Source organism: Manacus candei, unplaced genomic scaffold, assembly GCF_025592945.1.
Source record: "Manacus candei isolate 608988 ecotype Guabito, Panama unplaced genomic scaffold, ASM2559294v1 h1tg000005l, whole genome shotgun sequence".
Lineage (NCBI taxonomy): Eukaryota > Metazoa > Chordata > Aves > Passeriformes > Pipridae > Manacus > Manacus candei.
The window spans coordinates 5,034,408-5,060,469 of NW_026138053.1; the positions used below are offsets into that span (position 1 = coordinate 5,034,408).

General features: G+C 43.9%; 2 protein-coding genes across 2 annotated transcripts in view; one reads left to right on the plus strand and one right to left on the minus strand.

The window, feature by feature from the left end:
• FAF1 (Fas associated factor 1) overlaps nucleotides 1–14,530 on the minus strand; it is a 156,097-nt gene extending 141,567 nt beyond the window's left edge. The window contains exon 1 of the mRNA XM_051799726.1: nucleotides 14,255–14,530. Within this exon, the coding sequence (XP_051655686.1) occupies nucleotides 14,255–14,299 (45 nt within the window). The 5' untranslated portion in view covers nucleotides 14,300–14,530. The remainder of the gene's footprint in view (nucleotides 1–14,254) is intronic.
• A 4,662-nt stretch (nucleotides 14,531–19,192) lies between these two features.
• Nucleotides 19,193–25,443, plus strand: CDKN2C (cyclin dependent kinase inhibitor 2C). Its single transcript, XM_051800161.1, has 3 exons — nucleotides 19,193–19,566; nucleotides 19,934–20,074; nucleotides 23,584–25,443. The coding sequence occupies exons 2-3, from the start codon at nucleotides 19,946–19,948 to the stop codon at nucleotides 23,956–23,958; spliced, it is 504 nt and encodes a 167-aa protein (XP_051656121.1). The 5' UTR covers nucleotides 19,193–19,566; nucleotides 19,934–19,945; the 3' UTR covers nucleotides 23,959–25,443.
• Nucleotides 25,444–26,062: the final 619 nt, after the last annotated feature.

The window sequence follows — 26,062 nt, forward strand, 5'->3', positions numbered from 1 at the left end:
TTCCTTTTAACTGCATCATGTCATGCAAGATAAATGAAAATCATTTGGTTTGCGTGTCTTTGATTTTCCCTATGAAATTAAGCACACAAGACAGGCATTCCCTCACTGGCAAGTGTGACATGATGTCAAAGACTCTGCAGTGACAGGTTAGTCCCAGAGCAACCTGTCCTGCTTCTGCCTTTGTTTTCTTTAGGGAAACACACCCAGGAAACCAACAGGTTCTGTGAGCAATGGAATTAAAAAAGTCTGGTTCTTCCTGAGACTGTCTCTCATCCCTCATTGCAAGGGCTGATTTTAGCTTTTCCTATGGCTGGAATATTTATAAGAGTTTCTCTTAATGGACTCTTTCCATGTCACCTGGCTGCATTTTCATTAGATTTGAAATCATTTCATTGGTACAAGTCCAGGGGACACCTGGCACCTTAAGGCTATATGCCTTACTTATCCAGAAAGGCAGACTAAAAGAGAGGGTTTAATTATTTACAAGACAAAGATTTTTTTTCCTCATGTTTATGCCTTTCATTCTATCCAAGCAAGAAACAAACAAACAAAAATTTAATAGGAAAAAAAGACGTTAAATATGTGCAGACAGAAGGGGAAAAAAGACCTTCAAAAATATATCAAAGTAGATGAGCTCTAAATATACAAAAATATATCTTTGTTATTAAGCAAGTAAAGAGATACTAGCTGTGGGGAATTGGTTTTGATTCACACATTTTATTCAGCTTTATTTTTCTGAGAGACCTACCTAATAAAAGGCGTTCAGTATTTTAAAAGAAAATTCCTGCCTGAATACAACTAACTCTTTATTCAATCAACAACCAGCACATCCTCTAAGTCATCAAACTGAAAGAAGCAAACCACCTCAGAAAAGGTAAAACCTTTAAGGCTCACTGATTTGTAAACCTTTGTACATCAGAAAGAAAACAAAGAAATTTTCTTGGAGGACAAAGGAAAAGACAGAAGGTCCTCCTCCTCCTTCTCTCTGCATTTCTTCTAAATCTAGAATAGCATTTTCACCATTCACAGCTCCAGCTCCAGAGACTCTTGCAGTCACTTCAGTGCTTTTCCAGACCACATAAGAGGAAAATGAATGTGAAAATGAGAAAACTATTTTTTTTGCACTGAATACATAAAATCAGATTCTGAAGACAAAGTTATTGAATGTTAAAACAATTTTCTTAGCATCCTGCTTTTCCAGGCCAGGTAAGTGTTTCCATCAGGCAGACTGGGGTTTGTACACAACACAACTTCGAAGTGCTTCTCCACATTTGTTTCCAGGTAGCTTCACATCACCTTAGCAATGGAGACCCTACCCTTTGGAAAGTTTCACAGATAACCATTAGTGGTCCTAGTTAACTGCCACAGTAACCTTAATCACTGTTATATAAAAGAAGCAAAGTAGTCACTGAGGAAACAATTCAGTAGGAGAAAAGTTGGAGGGCAGGCAGACTTCCAGGCATTTGAGACAAACCCAGGAGCTGCTTCCAGAAAGCCACAATGCAGGACGACAGACTTGCTCTTCTAAATGCCTTGCAGTGTGGTCTGACCCCAGCAGCCGTAACAGCTGGATCTGGGCTTTGGGACCCTCTGTGACCCCCCACCTCAACAGCACAGGCTTCAGCCTACCTCCACATCCCAGGGAAGCAGCTGCCTTCCCCATCTGGCAGCAGCTGCTCCTCCAGCACCTGCTGCAGGGATCCAGGCAGTTGTTCCACAGCGGAGCTGGAAGGGACAACTGCTGCTCCCAACACAGAGAGCTGGGCTGTTACTGCTGCACCAGCCGCCAGAGCAACAAGCAGCTGTTGCTGACTCAAAGACAGAGTCAGGGTACTGTTGCCCTCGCAGACAGTGGGTGGCAGTTGTTGCACAGAAGCTGGGAGCAAATGGTATTTGGCAGCAAGGCAGAATCTGTCTCACCTGTGGCATTATTCCCCTTCTCGCCGAGACAAAATGCAGCAGTCAAAAGTATCTAGAAGGCCACATTTGGCCAGTAGCTGGATATGGAGGACTTAGACGTCTGTCTCCCTCAACATTCCTGTTGAACAATTCCCTATTTCCTCTGGCTACCAACAGTAGCTATATTTTCTCCAAAAAGGGTCCGACTCAAAGCTAACCCAAACTAGGCCTAGAACATTTCACACAACAGGTTCAGGCCCATTAAAATCAGGCAGACAGATGGCTGTGAATTACAAAGTGCACCACTCTCTCCTGTAACAGTCAGATGAAAAAAAAAAACCTCACTTTGTGCCTAACTAACCTCCCCATACACTCTGCAGGTAAGATCCTCAGCTGCAGCCTCCTGCAGCAATTTAGGGCAGATGCAAATACAGGTACCATGCTCAGTCCGCAGAACCAAAAGGATAAAATTGGAGTCAGAGCTTTTGGTACCCAGAACAGCAACATATTTAGACAACCAATCTCCAGGGTAGAGTCACAGCACTTGTCAACTACAGACTTTTTCCCCCCTCTCACTAATATCACATCCATCTGTCTCAAAATAAGACTAAGCTACTGTGATTCAATCTGCTGCCTGGTCCTCAGACATCAAAACAGCTAATACAGACTCTCCAGTGCTAGGTGAACCAGGAGAAAAGAGCTTTCAGCATTTTGTTGCAACTTTAGCTCTGTCTCCATCATTTCAATATTTACACAAAGTTACAGTGCCCAAAGAAACAACTACATTAAGGCTTCAAAAGATTCAACAGGTCAGACGACCTAGGAAGAATAGTAGATCTACTAGAATAGTAGATCGCCTACAAAAACCCAGGAAGTTGGCATTAATACACCTCCATCCACTGCAACTGCACAGACAGCACCCTAGGAAGTGCTTACTTTTGAAAGCACCAAATAAATTTATATCACTAGATACAGCACACAACTACAGTTAACTCTATTCCACAAGGATACATGAGATTTAAAGAGAAATCAGAAATGCTGGCAAAGAACACATATTGTTAAAAATCAATTCACTATCCCTTCAGTAACTTACTCTCACAAGATAAGAGAACCTAGGAGCATGGAAAACCCTTCCTGAGTCCAGGCCACAAACCTGCTCAAAAGGATGGCTCAGCTTCCCAAGTCAATAAAACAACAAACCACTCAGAGCTGTTCTCTGCATATGAGATATAGCAAAAGATATTGCTTATTTCCTTCCATACTTCCCCTGCAATATAAGCAAAATTTACCTTGCTGTTTTATTCACCTCTTCAATTCAAACCAGATAGATCAGTTCACAGACACACTTCAACTCTCTTACAGGTTTTGCCTATTTCCAAAAACAGAGAGCCTACAGCCTCTCCTGGGGAGTTTGTTCCAGTGCTTCCCCCCTTAACTGGGAAATTTTTTCCCATATATTTAATTATAATTTCCCGTGCTGTAACCTATATTCGCTGCCTCTCACTCTCAGACTGTGCAACTCCAAGAGAAATTTGATTCTGTATTGTCTGCTATCACCCACTGTACAGCTGAGACAGCAACTAGATCCTCCCTTAGCTTTCTCTTCCAGGCTACACAAACACAGCTCCCTTAACCTCACCTTTCAAACAAAACATGCTCCAGCCTCCTCCCCTCCTCGGTAACCCTTCACTGGACTCGCTCTACTTTCTCAGTGGAGGGACTGATATTGGACATGGTACTCCTGGTAGTAGTGGTGTCACCAGTACAGGGTGAAAGACTGGCCTCCCTCCATCACCTGGCATAGTAGTGCAGCCCCCTATATGGCTAGTACTTCTAGAAGAATCCTTAATTCCCTTTCTAAGAATTCCTAACCTAAGTCAGGTTTCTGGAGGTAGGGCTTTTAAACAACCTAACCCCAAGTTTACTGTTTCTACAGTCAAACACAGTACCTTGCTTCCTTTCCCCATCCATTATCAGAATGGCTCAGTAACCAAAGATAATAATTATAAGGCTATAAAGCACCAAGGGCAGCCACAGATTGTATCCACTCAAACCCAGAAATATTTAAAACACTAATTCACCTATGACATATTAGTAAGTCAGAAAATTTTCTTTAAATTCACACATACACTGTTGCAATGGCAGTTACTTCAAAGCAACTGAAACAAAGCATAACACTTGCTCCTCCAGAACAGGTAAAGTTAAACCAATATGCTCAGCCAAGCAAGTAAAGGTTTTAGTACCCCAATATCAAATTTAGGATCCATATATAACTCCCCTCTGGGCTATCAAGAGATGAAGCACATTCAGACACTCACAAATGATATTTTTTTGGTACCTCAGCTCTTCTCATCTCAGAGTTCCACCTGTCTCAGGACCACCTCCACAGACTGCAACACCAGCTACACACATATGCTTCTGTGGCATCTCTGCTCATTCTAACCTTTCAACAACTTACTGATATATCAAGACTATTCTTATTATGAATCATCCACAGTTATTAAATTAACTCTTACTTCTTTCTGTTTCAGACAAACACTTAAAAAAAACAACATCCAGGCATATCGACCAAGACACAGACTGAAAGGTCACCTACTGTAAGCTTCTAAATGAAGAGATAAGAATGTTTCTCTGTTTTTACATAACTCAGAAGACCATCTGGTAAAAATTAAGCAGATTCGCCAGCTGTTCATTTAGCAAAAACAAACTAATACACTTACCACTATCAGAAATCAAGAAAGGGTTTTAGGCAAATATGCCAGGATAAAGTTTGCCCAATGCACTTTAACTCCCACACCCAACTATTTACAAGCTTCATCATTCTACTGTTTGAGCACCCCCTCAAGCAAAACTCTGAAGTAAGGAAGCATTAGTCTCCTTCTACAGGAGGAAGGGGAGGGAGAAGAAAAAGCTGTATTTCTGAAGGTCACAGAAGACATTTCAACCTATAGCCACCAAGCAGACAGCAGTGAACTTTGCCCATGCTCCGAGATGAGTGCAAGCCTTCTGAACAAAGCAAGCAGGGGACAAAGTCTGAACTGGCAGCATGAAGCTCTAACCACTTCTCAGCAGACCCAGCTAATTCGGCACCACACTAACCACTTTCAAACAGTTTCCAGCAGACTGTGAACACTCTCAACACTCTGGAGCAAATTCTGCTTCCAGAATACCACGAAGGCACATCCCTAGGAAGCCCATGAGCTGAGCCAAGACATGAACTCAAGCCTCCCAAGCCCCATGCTAACATTCTAGTGTTAAAGCCACATGCACTACATACAAAGGGCAGTGGTCAAACTGAATTAAAAAACAAACCAAAACAAAAGTCAGTACCATTAAGTAGTACTCTGGATTACCAAACCCATTTGTCTTTCCTGAGGACTGAAGACAGCCTTTACCCAACAAATACAAAATGTTTTAGTTAGGATTATCCCAAAGTTTCTGTGTTTGTTTAATACTTTTATTAAAGTATCTCAGTGAAGGTAAAACCCCAGGATTTCCCCAATCATAGTCATTTTACTCTTAGAGTATCTTATACATTATCACATAAGAAAAAAAAAACTGATGGAAAACAGAAAAGAATTGCAGGGATCAAACACACTTTTGCTTAATGGGCATTTGCAGTCATCTCCTTTCTCCTCATTGTCTCAAAACAGCAGAACTTTAAAAACAACTGAAGAATAAATAAAAACCACTTTCTAGATAAGCACACAAAGAAGAGTACTGATCCACACAAAAATTATCTTAACATTCCGCAAACACTTTTTTTTTTTTTTGGTGAAGAACAGAACCAGAAGGAACAGACACATTCTTCAAAACCTGGAAAAGGCATTGCCATGGTTTAACCCCAACCAGCAGCCAAGCCACTCACTCACTCGCCCACCAGAGAGATCAGGGAGAAAATCAGAAGGGTAAAAGGTAGAAAACTACAGTTAGATAAAGGCAGTTTAATGTGGAAAGCAAAAGCCCCACATACAAGGAAAGCAGAACAAGGAATTAATTCACTGCTTCCCACGGACAAGTGCTCAGCCATCGCCAAGACATTAGTCCAAAGATCCCCCTCTTCCTCCTTCTTCTCCCCCACTTTAAATTCTGAGCATGATGTCAGATGGTCCAGAATATCCCTTTGGTCAGTTGGGGTCACCTGTCCCAGCTGTGTCCCCTCCCAGCCTGCCATGTAGCCCCAGCCTCCTCACCAGCATGGCAGTAGGAAAACCAGCAAAGGCCTCAGCTCTGTGTAAGCCCTGCTCAGCAAAAATAAAAACATCTCCATATTATCAACACTGTGTTCAGCACAAATCCAAAACACAGCCCCATACCAGCCACTGTGAAGAAAAGTAACTCCACCCCAGCCAAAACCAGCACAGGCATCCAAAAGAGGGAAACAGAAGAACACTCAAATCCCAGTCAAGCACAGGTCATACCATAATGTAAATCAACAAGTAAGTGGGGGGAAAAAAAGCAACCAAATATTTCTCTAAAGACATAAAAATTACATAAGCTTTTAAAAGCACCACGACAAGAAAGCCTGACAGTCAGTCAGTGGGATCAAAGCAAGAAGATGGTAGAGAAGTATTCAAAGAAGGTCAGGGCCTATCAGAAAAGCTACATGAATTCTGTGCACTCATTCACTACAGAGGAACTCGGGGACCATCCCATAACACAGCTGCTCTTTACAGAAAAGACTCATCCTACAGTGTCAATAAAGACATACAGAACAAACAACTAGGATCCAATGATCTCTCCAAAATTTTAAAGGAACTTAAATTCGAATTTTTCACAGTAGATTTTTCTTACAATCAGCCTTAATTGAAGGTAAAATCAACATCACAATCCCACAGTACTGACCTTAAGTTTTTGGGTGAATTTTATTGGGGCACAAAGTAGAAGAGGTTAAGATTTCTACAGTTCAGACAAATTTGACTTCTGTACCATAAGAAATAGCAGAAATTCCAATAAAGTATATAGAATAGACTTAGTACGTATATGTATAAAACATACTAGGGAGAAGTGGACACAGCTCCTATACGGCAAACTCACACATCACAAAACTACTCAGACTTCTCTGAAGAACTCAGTCAGTTGAAGAACAGAAGACTAACTCAAGCTGACATATTTCCCAAATTTTACAACAAACCCCATCATCAAGCTTTTAAAATGCTGACTTCCAGAAACTAGGATGAGGCAAATCCATTCACATTCTGCTCCTCTCAGCTCTTTCCTAAGGACCAGCCACTGCTGCAGATGAGACATTAGGCCAGCTGGGTCTTCGATCTGAGCTGATATGGCACCTTTGACATTTGCTCACACAAACAACCTGACCTTTAAAAAAAAAATAATAGAAGTGACTCAGATTCAGTGTTCTTGTCTTTACAAATTGTTTCCTGCAATAGGCAAAACACGAAACCTATATAAAATAACCCAAGGCCTAACGTACTCTATTCTAGTTTCAAAATGTCTCGTAAGAACTTCAGCTTTAATGAATTATCTATTGAAAGCATAACTACTCCTATGGAACAAAGACCTGCTCAACCAGTTAGACACAGAGGACCAGGAGACGACTATTTCGATAGACCAAACAACATGTACTGCATACACTGAGGCTTTGATTTCCTCCTCGAGCAGGTTCTTTTTACAATTGCACATTATCTATTCAACTCTAAAAAATGGGCTTAATTAGTAGGTATCAATCCAGCCAGTAAGCATGTCATTTCCTTTCATCCAAATGATGAGGGACGAGTAGAATGTCAGGTACTTCCCCAAGCTTTGTATTCTGGTTCTTACATTAGTTATAAGAAAGGACTCATCTAATGGTTGCCCCACATATGCACAACTTTATTCACTGACTAGAAAAATATGAAATCCTATCAAAACCATGCTATGTAGTTCCTTAATAAACTACTACCCCCTGCTTCTAGTGTGGAAGTGTATGAAAACTAGGCTTGCAACACGGTAACTGAACTAAAAAAACTGGCCAAATACAGAGGGAAACTCTACCCTTTCAGGCTTTCCAGCTCCAATGCCATATTCTCAAGATGGCAGATTCTCAAGACCCCTTAAGACACAGCAAATGTCTCAAATTCTTACCACCTCCCACACCTCCCTCCACATAAAAATATGAACTCAGTAAATGTGTTTACTGTAAATGATCCTTGCTTACCAAGAAATATTAGTAACATGGTATTTTCAACGTGACAAATAATTTTCACATTACCTTTCAATGAAAGTCCATTCTTAGCCTTTGGGAGTACATATAATTAATAATTTCAATAGTATCATTAGCATTGGTTGTCATGGCATTTGAAAAAGGATCCTACAGCTACCACCTCTCAATCTGTTTCAGTGACCTACTAACCCAAATACCTATATGAATGGGCTGATGGAAATGGTGACATGATTACTATGATGTGAAGAGTCTTTTCAAGGTAATTGAATGAAAAGAACAGTCTTTCTTTCTAAAGACGAATTGGTGCTCCAGTGGTAAATTATTTAGGTTCCTACAGCAGGGCTGTAATGCACACAAATCATAGGATCCTCTTTCTTCTCTATAAATGTCAGTTAGTGTTTCTAATTAACTGTCTGTCGTTATACAGGAGAAATTAGCTGGCTTTTCCATGAACAGCTATCAGTGAAAATATTCAAGTTATGATGTTTCTAAAAGGACACCACTCTTACTCCAACTTCTAATTTCTGACTCTGGAATCCTCTTCACCTTCAGTTTAAAGGCCAGAACCCACTTCACCTTCAGTTTAAAGGCCAGAGCAGTGATTAGTAAATCAAACTAGCCTTGTTCTGATAAACGTGAACTTTGGGATTACAACTGAGCCTAAACGTACCCAAAGAGATGAAACTTCAGAAACACATAAAGAATAAATTAATAGAAGTGATGGCCTTGGTAGCAGACAATGAAAATGACAATACCCAAACTAAAACACACTAAGCATGCAGCATGCCTTTATCATGTCTCCTGGCCCTAAGGCCATTAAAACCAACTGTGTTCCAAACAAAGAGGTCCAATTACCAGTTCCAAAGCTGTGTAATGCACAAAACTATAATGTGATAAAAAGCAATAAGGATTAAAAAGAATTCCAATAAAAATTAACAGGCCTCATAGGTATGAACTTCAACATCCTACAGTGTCCTAAAAAAGTCCTCTTTTTTTACACTGAAAAACATCCCTGTTAACTATTTTAAAATTTAGCTAAGGATACAGTAACCTATATCCACTAAAACAGGTCAGGTGAAGCAGTGCTGAGCATCTGGGCAACCTGACTACAAGAAACCCAGTAGAGCCCACTTTTAACTAAAGATACGCAGTATGAGGGTATGAATAAACAAACCTGTCTATCCCAAACCCTGATTTCTAATCTCTAGAGTACTGGATTTCCCTCCAGCTACTATGGAGAGAGCTGCGAAGCTCAGTTCAGCACCCACTGCACTCTATTCTACAGAAAGGCCACACAAAAGAATGGTTTGGTATGAGCAAGATTGAGGTGTTAAGCTCAGAGAGATCTGCACACAAATAAACCCAGATATTTAGGGAGACCTTCTGATGAAAATGAAGGCCTCCAAGAACTTTAAATCCTTGGAAAGTGTCCTCCAGCTCATGTTTAAACTTTGACTGAAACTCTCTTCAGCACCTCTCTTTTGTTGAGGACCTTGTTCCAAGTGTATTGCCAAACACTCCACTGAAAGTCTGCAACAAAAATCAAGAACAGTCCTCTCTGCTCCAGTCTTCATGACAAAACGTGCCTTTTTCTTTCAGAAATCAATATTAAGGACATCAACTTTGTTATTTGTTCAAAACCCATGATGGGTGGTTTATACTCAAGGAAATTAGTTAAAACACTCTTTCCAGACCCCAGCATAAGTCACAGTCCAGGACAAGAATCAAGCATTAAAGCTATTGCTGTATCTGCCTACCTTCCTCACCCATCAAATTTTCACACTGGCAATAATTTAAAATGACAGAGAACCTGAGCCAGCATGCTGACACACACAGAAGAAAGGAAAGCTCCCTTAGCACCCCCAGAAAAGTGAATACACATGTAAATTCTGCACACACACTGCTAGACAGTGAAAACTGTGAGAACAACAGAGATAATCTTCTACAGGGCTGAAGCAGACAAGACCACAAAAAAATAAAAAAACAACAACCAACTTTAAAAATATAATTTATCATTTATTTAACAGCAGTGTGTTAACCTCCAAGTGAAAAAGATTTTCCAGTTTCTTTCACTGTAGTAATTCCAGAAGGAAACAAGTAGTTTGAATTATGGTTAAATCTTAAACAAAACAAAATAGCTGATGTATCAATATCATGGTCAGTTTTATAATTTAAAAAATTATCATTTAGCATGTTCTCTCACTTTTCTGTACTGATGGCAATGGGGTTCTTCCTTCCCAACTCCCCCTTGCTCCTCCTACAAACCCCTGTTTTTATGAAAAAGATTGATATAAAGTTTGGAAAAAAAAAATTTATATACACTTATACACTACTTTGGTGAATCACACCAAACTAGTCTATTATCCAGTTTAAAAAAAATTGAAAAAAAAAAAAAATCACATAACTTGGTTTCAAAATGAACATGGATCAAAGACAGAAGGGAGAAGAAAACTATTAGAAATCTGTTGTCTCAACGAAAGCAAGGATTTTTGAGTTGATTTTTTCCATGATGAAGTTCTTCCCATCCTGACTAAATCCTGAGCCACTTACTTATTTGGTCAATGCAAAACATTAATTCTATGAAAAATTTCCTTCTGAAGCTCGATGTGCCAGATATTCTCATAATATATGGACACACAGGAGCAACTCCCACAGTACTCCAACCCTCAGGCCTACCCTACACCTAGAACTGTTGTGAGGACAAGCACACAGAATGAACCAAGTGGTCCTAAAGGTGGACATAACTTACAAGGACTAAACGTTCCTGTTCATTTCAGTCCCCATCCTAAGTGAAGCTGCAAAAGCAAAAGTACGGGTGCTAGCATGCAAAAACATCATCTGACACTTCTGTCATACTCACAGATTGATTTTCATGCCTGTCCCAACTTAATGAAATTTGGTGCAATTGAAGTTTGCAACTTAAAAAGAAAAAAAAAAAAACCTATTTGCTTCACAATGAAAAACAGATCTCAAACTGCAGAGATCATGAATGTGTTTCTATCACACGAGTACCTGAGTATGCCATGGGAGATGGAAGAACACTTTGCAGTTAAATATAACAAACCAAAGAAGAACAGTGATATTAAAAATTCAGTGGAAAATATATGCCCTATTCCTCCCAGTTTGTGAGGCACGTTGCAGCATCGCTCTCTGACCAATTCACAAGTGCCCACCTTTTTGAAGGATTTATGCTACAAACACAAGCTGATGGGTTTTTTCCTATGGAGTTTTTCCTTTATGCCAATGACACTTTGTGGAGAAATTCTGAATTGCATTTACTGAAAAAGCTAAAACTTGTTTTTGTGCTCAACTCCACATCAGCGACTTGCCCTGAAAACAATCAGACTACTCACATACAAAGCAAAGCTTCTGCATAATCTTTCCTAAGTGAGAGCCTAAGAAGGCAAAGTTAGACAGGTTTGTCATACAGCCCACATGCATGAATACGTACTTTGTGCTCCCTGGGTAACATACAGTAGCCTCATTAAAAAGGAGAGGAAAAGAAAATAATTATAAACCACACAGAACAGGCTTTAATTGTTTTCAGACATTAAGCAAAAATATTCTGGTATATCACTTACTGTGTTTTACTCTACAGTTAAAATATTTCATAAAATTCAAAGGTTTTATGTATAACTATGTATTTATATAAAATACCTTTTTAAGTATTTCTCTTTAGTACCTCAGAATGCAGAAGTAACCTGTTACAACAATCAGAGCTAAAAAGAAAAAACAAACGTAATACGAGTTACTGCTCTAGCTAAGTCAATGGCAGAATCCATAATGACTTTGAAAGACACAAAATAAATCCATGAAAACTTTACAAAAGCATCAGGCATTAGCATAATTATGATTTCACTGATTTTTTTTTTATGGGGAAAGAAAACCCTTTCAAGCTTTAGAAGTTCAAAAACCACTGCTCTATCCCTCTTAAACATAACCTGGGAAAAGTGAGGGTGAAATGGTGATGGAAGGTTTCCCTCCCAGTTAATTCAGCAAAGATTAGCTGAATGAAACTACAAAGAACTGCTTTTGAAATTTCCACTGTGTGAAACATTCTTAAACAAGATACCTCACACAAATAAAGATGGCAGCAGAACTCTAAGAAACATATTTATTAATTAAAAAGTACAGAAAATATAGAAGGGAAAATCAAGCAGAATTACTGTGCACGTAATGTTTTACTTTCCATTTTAAATTCTTAGTGAATGAGTTGTGAATTCCATCTAGTATTTAAAAACTCAAAATCCTTTACTGTTTTGTAACAGTCTAAAGATATGAGGCCTAATAATGACTGACATTGTCCTTTACTAATCTGAAGCTTTAACAGCATGACAATTAACAGTTCAGTGCTTCAAAATCAGGCAGGTACTTGGTATTATTTTTTAAAAAAACAGGATGAAACAGAAAAACAAAGCTGTCTGCTGAAATACAAGAGGAAAGGGTTTGGGTTCTTTTTAAATATGTACAAATATGATCAAATATTTCCTGTGTCCTAAACTGAGAGACATTTTGTCATCCACCCTTCATCTAAAACTGATTTCTGTGACTCCACTGCCCACCTGCAAGTTTGCAATACTTACTTGTCTTCATGGTACCAGACACTGCAGTTGCTCTTATACTTTTATTAACTGGTTTCAAAATCCAAGCACAAAAATACTGCAAAATAGCATTGACATAAAAATTTTGTAAAGTGTAAATCTGTATTGAAAACTCCATTTAAAAAAATAATCTTACATTCACCAGTCACTAACTTCATCACCTGGGATTCCTGAATGTAAACCTGTTCCAGGCACTAATGTGGGATTCAGTAAGAGTCTGTCCTCACTGGTATGAGTGTAGGAGTGGGGTCCCAGTTTCCTTCTGCACGGTGTGTTTTTACTGGAAGAACTCCTCTATGAAACTCCAGCCTTAAAATCGAGATTTCATGCCTTATATACACAAAAGTATCAATAAAGTAACATTTATTAAGCATTTTAGTAAATATGGGTATAAGATACTCAGAAAGTGACAACACCTCCCCATTATCAGCTGGGAAACTCCACGTGTTACATCAGTGAGATACCAGATACCTTTTGCAAAAGAGGAATTACATAATGCACATTACAGTCACCCTACCTGTAGCTCCAAAGAAACACACACACACAGTGAAGGGATTTCTTTTTTAAAAAAAATTAAATAGTTTCACTGCTAACAGCTGGAAAACAGTCTTTTAAGAAGCTGAACGTACAGATGGCAGTTTTATAACTCAATCCAAGAATACCCAGGAGCCTCTCCATGTAAGAACAATGACTGTAAATGGACCCTATGGGCTGAAAAGCAAATATTAAAAAGATATAATCAAATATTATCTGATACCCTTCCAAGCTGCTTTTGGTTCTGCCTGCTATTTCACACGCAGGTATCCTCCACCTTTTTGTTTACTTGGCCTTAGAAATACAATACAAAACCAAGTGATATTAAGAAGCAATATCCTGAACAGATTAACGAGGCTCCTGAACACATCACTTGTACTTATAGAAAGACTTTATTTTGGCAATAAGATTCAAGAGCCTGAAGTTAAATTGCAACCCTTTTCTGTAGGGAGGAGGAAAGGTAACAAACAAGGTTTAGGGGCATATTCCTCCTTTCCACACAAACACGTTGTTGTTTGGAATGGGGTGTGAGGAGTTTTACCGTCATCACAACAGTCACAGGCTGAGGCAACCATGAAGTGAGTGTTGATGCTGGAATGGAAACACCTCTGTTCAGCGCTAATCTGTAGTACCAGCAAGTGATTCACTACAAACACTGTGACACATCGTGAGGAGCGATGATGAGTTTTGTGTCCTCCCTGGCATTCACCTCTTCCAAGTGAGCTGCCTCACAGTTGTCCCAGGGCCTGGGTGGTCACAGAGGGTACAAACGAGCAAAGGGGATGAAAAAGCTTTTTTGTTTATTTATTAATTAAAAACTGAAACTCTCCAAGTTGAAGAAGACATTTTGTTCACGCACCTTGAGAGAAGAGGGCACATGTTCCCCATTTCTGATAAATAAAAGAAGAAGGAAGGCGAGAGCGGAGGCTTTGGAGGGTGGGCTTCACACCCACCACCCCGGAGACCTCCCCACAAAGAACAAGCAGCACAGCAACGAGGAGAAAGAAGAAAAGCAGCGAGAGGCCACGGCTGTGCGGCGGCGGCTTGAAAATTTTACCTGGAAATCAGCCAGTATCATCTCCCGGTCCATGTTGGACGCCATTGCAGCCAGCTGCGTCCCGGCTCTGCTCGGACCCGCGCACCTGGAGCCGCTGCCGGCGGGGAGGACGGGGCAGGGCGGCAGCTCAGGAGCTCATGGAGGCGCCGCGCTCCGCTCGGGCTCCCGCGGCGCCCCCGGGCTGCCCCTCCCGGGGCGGAGGAAGGCGGCAGGGGAGGGGAGAGCGGCGGGCCGGGCGCGGGGCCGGGAGCGGGCAGCGCTGCCTCAGCCGCGGGGCCGGGGAGGAGGAGGAGGAGGAGGAGGAGGAGGCTGAGGAGGAGGAGGAGGCAGCGCCGCTCCCCGCCTGCCTCCACAGCGCCTGTGTCGCACATTTTGCCTGTCATTGAGGTCGCAAAGAGGCGCTTTGCGGCCGGCACGTGATCGCCCGCCTGTCAAGCGCTGTGAGAGAACCGGGGGCGGTACCGCGCCGGGACCGGGCACCGCGGGCACCACGGGCACCACGGGCACCACGGGCCCCGCGGGACCGCGCCCAGGGAGCGGAGCGGAGCGCCCAGGCCCGCGCTGCCCAGCGGAGGTGCCGCCGGTCCGCCCGCGCGGGGCCGAGGGAGCGGGCACAGCCCTCGTCCCGTCCCGCCGGTTGGCGGCTCCCCGGGCCCGGCGGCGGCGCGGGGTGTCCCGGCTGGGCTCCGCCGCCAAGTGCGGCCTAAACGGGTTGGCGGGGACCTGGCTGCGGCCATCCCTGGGCGGTGCGGGGAAACAAGGGCCGGAGGGCGGCCTTGCCTCTCCGTCCATCCATCCCTGCATCCATCCATCCATCCGTCCGTCCATCCCTTCCTGCATCCATCTCTCCTCTGCCTCCCTCCATCCATCCGCGGTGCCATCGGTGAATGCAGCGATTCGGTCCCCGTCCCCCCCGACAGCCCGTACCGTTGTGCCCGCCGAGTGACCCGACCCCACCGGGCGGGGGGCGCGCACAGGGCCGGGGCTCGGTACAGCTCGGTGGTTTTCCCCTCGCCGTGTTCCGACTAATCACAAAAGAAGGAAGTGCGTTTTTCCACAGGTTTTTGAGCCGACGGACCCGTGATCTGCACAGCGGCCCTCTCTCAGGCTTAGCACTCCAGCACTGTAAGCTGCAATTCTATTATATACTGCAAATAAATCTGCTTTAAGTGATGCAAATCTAACTGTAATTAATGTTAAGTCTGCCTTCTACAACCTGATGCAGTTCACCTACCCCCCTCCTGACTTTAAGCACGCATTTGGACGCCAATTTGCTAATTAGTCCAACATGTTTTGCTGTGCTTTTTGTAGGAGTGTCCTGTGAGTGTCGCAACTATCTGAGGTCACAGAGGCATCGAGCAGCTTTCGTATCAGCTAATAAAGCCACACGATGATACCTTTGAATCAAGATATTCCGCCGGGTTTAGGGAACACGGTTCTTTATTGGGTTTTTATAGAGTTACAGGCGAGTTTCCCGGACCCTCCGAGCTTCCTGCCGCCGCAGCCGGGCTGGCCCCGGGCAGAGCTGCGGGGGGAGCCCGGCGCGACCGCCCACGGCGGCGGGGCCTGTCGCGGGGAGCGACCGTGGACACACGCTAAGGGCCGACAGGGGGGGATGAAAAGTTAAACTGTACCTTCGGGAGAGTCCGTGTTCCCAAGGAAAAACCCTGGGAATTGCTCAGAGCCCGTCTGCGGGCGCTGCTGGGGGGCGCGGGCTCCAGGGCGCCGGAGCTGCGCGTCTGTCGGCGGTGTTGCGGGTCCCCGGGCGGGCGGGCGGACGCCACACTGAAACGCCACTTGCGATGCAACGCCACAGCGTCAGAGGAGCTGGGTTTTTTTTATTTTATCGTGTTGCTGCTCTAGTTTATGTTGGCAGGGCTTGCCAAGAGGGTTTTATTGCCCGCTGACGTTAGCTTAACAATTCGAGCTCCCCACCGACGACCGAAGGGATGATAAATTAATTGCCCTCACACCTGCACTTTTTTTTTTCCCCAGTTCTATGTTACAGACAGTTCTGTAATAAGTACAAGGTATGGTGCAATGCCAGGTACAGCCTATGCTAAATTACAAACAAATCCACCCACACATTACTAGAGAGTAACTATAATAAAGGCTGAAAAGCGAGTTTTAGCAACTGGAGTAAGGCCAATTAATTCCTGGCACGAATTGAAGCTATAGGTATGTTGTCAAGATTAGTTACACGACGTTCACGTCTATTACAGTCATATTTTAAATAATGATATCTATATTAGATCAAAACAGGAAGGATTTGATCCAGAACGTGAAGAGAAGGTGAAAACCTGCACATGCCCCACGTCGCAGGAAGTTCACGTTCAAGTCACAACGAAAGTTTCTATTCCCCTTCTCACCTTCTCACAACCCCTCGCTGTGAGCCACTCGAGCTGTGTTGCGTTCTTCAAAGAGTGTTAGACGAAGTAGGGAGCTGCTTATCTTACTCCTTGTAATGCTCGCCGATAAGATCTCCCTCCAGAAAGTGTTTTTTTCTGATGATTCTGGAGCCCACTGGGACAATTCTTTTAGGTTTAGGGGGATTATCTTCGTCATTCATGAGACGAAACGATCAGGACTAACGAGCTACTTTCTGCAAAGACGTCTGACAGAGCACCGCGGTAGAGGAGGCTTCGCGGCATTTTCTGGCCGGGCAGTTTTACTTGCAGGAGGCCTGCAGCACTCCAACTACCCTCTACTTAATTATTTTTGCTATGTGGTGTGATTAACAGAAGATGCGAACTTTATTCTGAACTGTAAACCAACAAAAAATAATGTGAGACTGTCGTAAGACTTGCAGGTCTAATTTTGCAGTAATTTAGCAACAGGGACCACCACCAAAGCCTGTGGATTTTAGTAGCGATTAGTCACAAAATAAAGTCACTTACAAGCCATCTGAATGAATAATCGAAGTTTTGCATATAAATTCCTTCCTTATGCAGAAAAGCAACTATATTTGAATAAATAAATTATATTTGTGTATATATATTTCTAGAGCTCACTTTGAGGGAAATTATAATTCATATTTTTCCTTACAAAACTGTAAAAAAAAAGGAAGGAAAAGCGCTGTTACTTCAGGATGAGAATTATCACAGTGAGGCCTTTAAAAATACACGGGCCTTTAATGGGAGTGGGGGGTTAGTTGATAAATTGAACAAAGTTGCTTTCCCTGCTCGGTGTGCAGGCAGCTCACACTTGTCACCTTTGTATACTCACAAACAAGCGTGGGAGGGGAAATCAGTACAGAAAAATTAAATTGCGACACAAAAAGCAACTGACGCTGAGAGGAGAGCCAGATGCAGAAGTCATACTGGCTTCGCTCAGCTGTCGGTCCATCCCTGCAGAACCGGCTCTATCTGACGGCAGTGGCCCCGACTCGGGCCCCGGCCCCCTCCGGCCCCTGCCCGGCTGCCAGCGGCAGGTTCCCCCCGCAGGGCAGTGCTGGAGGAGATGTCACTGCCACAGGTTCCCTCCCTAACGCATCTCCCCGAGCTGCCTCACGCCTGTTTACATTCAAAATCATCTTCCCGTGGCGTCCAAGCAGAAAACAGACGTGCAGACTGCAACCGATGGGTTACGTGTGCTTATCAGGGAGCCATGACATTGCACCTTACCTCTCGGAGGGTTCGCTTGGCAGAATTCAGTCCTCCAAGGGTCCCTGCAACCTAAAGCAATCCGGCCATTAAAGCACTTTAAGACACTAAATAGTGTTAGGCAGAGTGGCGACGACATCCCCGTACTGTACCATCCTCGCTTCTTCGCCCTGGGGAAGGAAAAGCGAAGCCCTCGCGTCTCCTCGGCGCCCGGGTGCGTTTTTCCCCTCAAAATGGCACTTTCAAATCAATCAAGGACACCAGAAACGCGGGAAGCAGGGAGTGCCGCCGTGAACGGTCGCCTTTCCACCGTTAAGACAACTTGACATTGACCCTTCATCCTTGACCTTGTCCTCGGGGAGCGGAGCCCGCGCCGCTGCCGGGGTGGCCCCGAGCGCGGAGCCGCTGCCCCGCGGGGCGCCGAGCGAGCGCAGTGGGTCCAGGACCGAGACCGGGACCGGAGCAGGCTCCGCTCCCCCCGCGGGCAGGTGGAGCCCGCCGGGGAGAAGCGCCGCGGCGGAGGCCGCCCTGCCGCCCGCCGAGCTCCCCCCGATCCCGGTCCTCCCGCCGGGACGCGGGGGCTCCCGGCGCTAAAACCTCCTTTTCCTTTCATTTCCCCCCCCCCCCACTAGGCCTCGGCAGCGCTCCTCCTAAAAGCAGCGGGGCCGCGGTGGCTGTGGCGGGGCAGTGCCGAGCCGGGGCTGCGCGGCGAGGGGACGGCACCCGGCGCCGCGGGGCTGCGGCAGCGGCGCGGCCGGGGCCGGGCGAGGGGCGGGCGGGAGCCGCTACAGGCCTTCCTGCCCGAACTCCGCCGCGCCTCCTTAAATCTGTGCCGTTAAAATGTGGGCGGGTGTTTCAACTCAAAAAGCGCTCAAATTTTTTTTCTTTTCAAAAAAAGCTGATGAGGTTAAAAAAAAAAAGGGGGGGGGAGAGAGGGAAAAAAAAAAAAAAAAAGAGGAGAGAGAAACCGGCTTCGTGTCCTTAGGAAACAGAAGTAGCGATTGTTTGTGCTTAAAAAAGGGGGAGCGCAAAGCCGCGGGCGGAGGCGGCGGCCGCGGGACCGGCAAGTGCAGCTTTATTTCGCGAAGTTGGAAGAGGAGGCGAGCGGGGCTGTCACTGCGGCTGCGAGCGCGGCCGGGCCGGGGCAGCGGCGGCACCAGCGCGGCCCCTGCCCCCGCCCGGAGCTCCGGGAGGAGCGGCCGCCGCCTGGGAGCGCCCGGCGGAGCGCGGACAGCGGCGGCGGGACCCCGGCGGAGCCCGGCGGACACACGGCCCCGCGCCGCGGCTCCTGCACGCCCTGAGCGCGGGCGGCGGTTCGCGGCAGCCCCCCCGCGCCGCCCGCCGCTCTCCTGGATGCTCCGGAGCCGCCGCCGCCGGGGGCGGCCGCCGGCCGGGATCGCGCCCGCCCGCTGCGCGGAGGCTGCGCGGGGCTGCGGGAGTGAAGCTGCTGCTGCTGCTGCTGCTGCTGCTGCTGCTGCTGCGGGGAGCGAGAGCACCGAGGGAGCGAGCTGGGCGGCGGGACAGCCGCGGCCGCCGCGCCCGGCTCTCCGCGGGCGCGGCTCGTCCTTCCCTTCCCTCCTGGGCCCGGACTAAGGCGGCGGAGTGGGATGAAGGGGGGATCCCGAGCGGGAGTTGGATGCACACTACTGCAGGAGACCTTTCCTCGGAGCTGCTGCTGATGCTAAGTCTCAGATCCCGACTGTGAACAGGGTGGGTTGTCTTCTTCTTCCAAGATCTCAGGTCTGAGTGAGTCTCCGGTATACGTGTATTTATATTACCTATAACATATACAGTATATTGCAGAGCTGTTAATCTATTTACCCCCCGCGAATGTGGCCAAAGTCTTTAATAAGAGTTACTCTATATGTGGAAGCAAAGAAATCTTCCTTCAAGTGGAGCTGCAGTTTTGCTGAATAATCACGTGTGAGTTAGGGGCGGGGTCTTGGCAAGGAGGTTTTTTACTAGTATTTACTACAAGGTCTACTCCAGAAGATTAACCATCCCAATCCTTCTGTCAGTCTCCGATGCCATGCCTGGTTAAAAAAAAAAAAAATCTCATCTTTTTTCCGATCGTCAGTCACCCTAAAGAATGGCCGAGCCTTCTGGGAACGAGCTGGCGTCCGCGGCTGCCAAGGGGGACCTAGTGCAACTTACTAATTTGTTGCAAAAGAATGTAAACGTCAATGCACAAAATGGATTTGGGAGGACTGCGCTGCAGGTTGGTATCCAGAGAGGGAGAAAATATTTCATCACTGGTACCTACGTGACCCGGGTTTCCAAAAAAGACAACGTTTTAAGCAGGCTGGTGGATGAAATTCGAGTGGTTTTTCAAACTCGTTGGATGCCATATTTTATAAGTTTAGTGGCTCCAACTCCCTAAAATGACGTACTTGAAATAAAACTGGTCAAAACCATTCTTTCAATCGGGGATTGCCCTCAATGTCAAACGGGCTACGAGTTTGCTAATATTTTGTAATTTTATGGGGAGGAGGCAAGGAATGAGAGAGCTGAGATGAAAAGAAATCAGCTTAGGTGAGCAGGATTTCATAGCAGGTCTGTAAACACAAATGTGTTGTTCTCTGAAGCTTAGGATTTATCTCTTCTTCCTTTTTTTTTTTCTGCAATGTGCTTTTAAAGTGTGACTCGTCTGGGTTCTGGGGTCTGTTGTGGATGGTACTTTTCCTTTATACACTGTTTGTGAGGAATGACCTTTCTCATTGGGAAGCATGCTGCTCAGAACCGAGGACCTCCGATGTACATTAAGAGTTAGCCCTACGAGTTAGGGTTCCAGCTGAATCACTTGCTTTTTCATTCATAATTAAGACTTTAAAATTTGCTTTTTTAGATCGGCTACCAGGGCACTGCTTCCAGTTATTTACTTTCTGATCGTATAGGGTGCTATGTCCTAATTTTTAATCGTGTAGCTGTGCAGGCAGGAGTTGGAACTCATCCAACTGCAAACTACTGGAGCTGGGAAAGATTTTGCTCCTAATATTATCAGATAATGATGGCGAAAGGGCTAGAATACCTACCGAATAGTGAAAGATGTGATTTATAAATCCGGAGGGAAAAATAAGTGTGGTTATTTGTACCGAAGGTATAAGTAATGAAATGTGGAAGTGGAGCTATAGGTCTTTTTAATTTCACACATTAGTAAAATCGTTTGTTAACCCCTCTCCCCCCTTCCCCACAAACCATGATAATAATTTCTGAAACTGGACTTTTAAACAGCATAGAATCTGTGAATGTACTCGAGATATTTACAGCTTTTTGGCTTAACATCAAAATGTTAGAGCTGGAAAATAAGCAACTCTTGCTAAAAACGCAGGAATGACCCTGTTTTGACAATTTCGCTATAGCTGGAGATCTGTGAGCTCCTTGCTGTCCTGTTAGCACCTAAATAGGGCATCGCCTGGCAGTGCAGGCACTTGCAGCAATTTTTAAGAGAGCAAAAGGGTTTAAATTAAAAACTTAGGCAAACTAACTTCTGTAAGAAATCAGGAAACATTTAGGTAGTTGATTTATCCTCGGGATGAGGGCTGAAAACCGATTTGTCCTACAGTAATGTTGGGCATTTTTTTCCTAAAAGCAGCTAACTGTCTGTATCCTGAATTAAGGCATATTTTACACAATGACATAGCATCCAGCTATATTAAACATGCATCCGTGTCCTAATGACACTTCTTATGGGTGCCTAATCATAACTGAGTTAATTAACCACAACAAAAATCAAAACAGGAGAATCTGTTGACTTATTTTCAATATGTATCATCCCGAAATGTGCTGTGGGTGCGTGGCCATGCTCGAAAGACTTCTCTGTCAGTGCAGTCTGCAAAACTGAAATAATCTCTCTGTAATCTCTCTCTCTGTTACAACGGAGAGAATGCTCCTATATTAATGTCAATGCATTTATATTTTTCCTCTGCACTTATGTTTAATTAAACAACTACTCAGCTTGTCTTGCTCTGTCCTTTTTATTTCTGGAGAAGTGTACCTATGCAGGCCTCAAATACATCTCCTGCCCTTATGCTTTTCGTCAGACTTATTCAATTAGTGCTTTCTCCTTCTTTGCCTCCCTCCCCCCAAGTGAAACTTTGCAAAATAAAGGGCATTTGCTGTTCAGTTGTAGCCCACGTCCAAAAAGCCTCACCTTTTATATGATTTTCTCCCCCTCGCATCTTTAACTGAAGCTTTCAGTCCCCCTAGCCTGAACACAGAAAACTCCCACTTAAACCAAATATATGTTTTCAATTCACAAATAATACAGCCTGGGCTCTCAAAAAGAGATCAAAATGTCCGGATTTTACTAAACAAAGAGAGATCACAATGCTCTTGTTTTCTTTTACATTGCTTCCATCTCTCGTCAGAAGTGAAAGAAGTGGCTGGAAGCCTTGGGGCACAGAGAGATCTCTTTCCCTGAATCCCAGCCTGTCTTATCTGCACTTTTGCTCCTGTTTGTGGTTATAATATACTGGGCTACTTTACAGTCCAAATGCTGTATATAATTATATTTATTCTAGCTTGGTTTCCTGAAAAAACTTAATATATATTTGTCACCAGGAGAGTTTTTCAGCAAATCCCCTGTAGGAACTGTACTTTATGTTAAATGTAATGCACTGTAATGCTCGTTTATGCTGTTTTGTTTTTTTTTAATCGAGATTTTCTAAACAATGTGTGAACCTCTCTAAGGAAATAAAAAAGGTTTGAGGGTTTTTTTTCGAATTTGACACCAACAGTGAGACTAGTTTCAAGGACAGGAAAATATTGCCTATAGGCTGGAGATTATACATTATGGTGTTCATTTTTGGAAAGTCTGTGCAAACACAAAATGAGGAATTAAGGGGAAATCGCTGTAAGCTGTTAAGTTCCAAATAAGAGAAACTTGCGTTCTGATCATGATAGTTTTATGGTGCAATTGAGAAAATTGAAAGGAGCTTTTTTTTGTTTCTCTGAGAGAAACAGAAAATCCAATTATTATTATTGTTGGAATTTTTTTAAGGGATGTTTTTAACAACAGAACGTAGCCACAGTTTACTTATAGAGGGGTTATGAAAGTATAATATACTGATTTTAGAGGAAAACTTCTGGAACTTTGAAACATTCCTTTTGACTTTTCCTTTTTGGGTGACATAATGAAACACAAATATTGGGGAGAAAAATTTCTTCTAGCATTTATGTTTCTTAACAGACAGAGCTATGGTACAGTCCAAATATTTGTTTTATGATAATGCACAGACAATGTAAACACCTGAAAGCTTATAAAAACACATTCTACATTTGCTGTTGCTGAGGTAAAATATCTGTTCCTCAGAGACCCTGTATTTGCTGTTTAACAAGATTAAACAGTAATGCAGAGATGTCTCAATGCTTAGTCAAATAAAACCAAATTATACTTAATTTTTGTAAGTTAAGAAACTGAGTTAACCCTCATTAGAAAAAAAAAAGTTGTTATAGCCCCATTCTATGCTATTTCAGACATTCATCTCTCTGAGACAGAAAACTGTGACCACCGAAGTGATAACATCTTTCACAATTTCACCGAGTTCACTAACAAATACATTACAATTAGATGTTCTGTCCCGTCATCAGTTTTATAGCGGGCTCTTCTGTCTGCTTTAAATGAGAATTGAGCTCTGACAAAAGGCAGAGATAAGAAGTGAGGAAGTGAGGCACTGCTGGAGCAAATCCCCCACCCCGCGGTATCCCATTCTCCTCTTTCTTTCATAGGTGATGAAACTCGGGAATCCCGAAATCGCCCGGCGGCTGCTCAGTAAGGGGGCGAATCCCAACCTGAAAGACAGTACTGGCTTCGCCATCATCCACGACGTAGCCAGGGAGGGGTTTCTGGACACTTTGCAGACTCTGCTGGAGTTCAAAGCCGATGTTAACATTGAGGATAACGAGGGCAACCTGCCCTTGCACTTGGCGGCCCAGGAGGGGCACGTGCGGGTGGTGGAGCTGCTGCTGGCGCGCTCCGAGTGCAAGGTGGGCCACCAGAACAAGCGGGGGGCCACCGCCTACGACCTGGCCAAGCTCTACCGGAGAGCAGCCGTGGTGGAGCTCCTGGAGGCCAGCAGCTCCTTCCCTGCCAACATGGACTGAACCCCGCTAGGATGGGGTCTCCTTTGGACGTGAGGTCGTGCCGACTTCTTGGGGTGTTTCCCTCCTTTTCTGTTGCCACATTACTCTTATTTTATTTTTTTTTTTCTGAACAGCTGGTAGTGTAAGTCTCAAGAAATTCCAGAAGTGGGTTTATAGATAACAGAAACGTTTTAAATCCATGCTCCCAGCAGTTTCTTACACCTTTCACTTTACTCAGTACTCACAGGCTCATTCGAGTGTATGTTGGTTGTTCATATCTAGTTTTCCAGTATCAAGTTTTACAACTTATTTTAGGTCATTCATATGAAGTCATTAATCCAGGAGCTACTATTCACATGCTTAGTATTGCTGGACTTTTAAGAAAAGGAAATAGTTTACTGTGATTTCTCTCACCTCTCCATGCACCCCTCCCTTCTCTTCCCCACCCCCCTTCGGTCAGGCTCAAGAGTCTGAAGTCTTGTTTTGGATTAAAACATCCTTTTAAGGGGTCACCTGCAACCCCTGCACAGGCAGAGCTGGAAGTGAAAGGTTGCTTGGCCTGAGGACAGTGGATGGCATTTAGATGCTTTAGGCAATAACTGTATTTTGTCACTAACAAGAGCTTGTAGAAGTAGGTTACTTACTTTCTAAATGTAGATGACACTTTTCCTCTTTGTATATTTAAACTTTCACCAGTCTGGTTTTGAATTTAGTTACCAGAAACAATATAAGTGGTGTTTCTGTGATTGCCAGAGGTTTTAAACAGCTCAGTTTAGTAGTTCGTGTTTACTGTGCACTGCACAAGACCTTTTTTTCTAGTTTCAAAACAGGCAGCAGAGAAACACTGTCAGAGGCAAGAAGACATGAAGGCTGCAATACAAGATTTCTGGTCACTTCATATGCTGAGTGCAGTTTAGATGTTCTTTCAGTAATATTTGCTTTCCACCAGCTATTCTATTTTGTCTGTAAATAAACTATTTTAATGACAGATGCATCTCACAAAACAAGAATATTTGCATACAGTGACATTTAGGAAGCAGCACCTTTGATATTTGTGAGGTTAAGTTATTGCTTGCACCTAAAACACGATTTAACCATTGAAAATTTTCCATTTCAATACAGTTGAGAGTATTCACCGCACCGAAACTCATTTGCCTCTCCAGCCTCAACATATTGGGAAGAGTCTCTTATGAAATTTTTTATATTTGTACAGGATCTACTTTTTGGACAGATGGGCAATTTAAACTACTTTATTTTGAATAGTCTAAAATTTAATTGCACAAAATAGAAGGGTTTTAATCAATGCAAAATTAATACTACTTTAAATAGCACTTAAAAGAGCAGAGGGGGTACCTTAGTTTAGTTTTCAACTTAAAAAAATTAGCCCCACAAAATCAGTACTACATTTTCAAGTAAAAAGTAATTTGCTGAAACTGTCTGTCACGTTTACTATAAGCTCTGTTACACTGCTGTGATTTCTGATTAAAAACCTCTGTGAAATATGAAGTTTTGTGCTCTTTTATTACAATTTTTGTTCACAAGGAACCTAGAGATCGTTAATCGGAGCAGCACGGCATGTGGGAAGCGTGCTTAGGGAAATAACCTCCAAAGTTCCCAGTTTAAAGAGCACTAAACCAACTGAAATATTAAACCAAGCAACGTAATCCACAGGTCCCCGAGGTGAAGTGACCCAAATCGCTCTATGTCACTCTCCGTCTTCCTTTCCTCAAGTCCTGGAGGACTCTCCAAGCCTTTTCCTTCTCCATTCCTCTCACAAAGCGAAATTCTGCGCTTCCACCAGCATTCCTCCCATTCACTGCCGCAGCAGAGGTGAACACCGAAAGGTAATATCCCAACTTTCTCGCTTTTTTTTTTCACCTGTGCTGCTAAAAAAGCTTATCGCACACCCATTTTGAGCTTCATCGCCATTTAATTTACGCTAAGGCGAAGTTTAAGCAGTGGCCTAATAAAGTAACTGCTTTATCAAGAAATATGCCCCGCCTAGTCAGAAATAGCGGCTTTTATTGCATGCCAGGAGTCCACGGCTGAAGCCAGGACGAGTCACCCCCGGGCCATGCCCAGAGCCTCAGCGGCTGAGTCACGGGCGATAGTCTGGTTTTGAAGG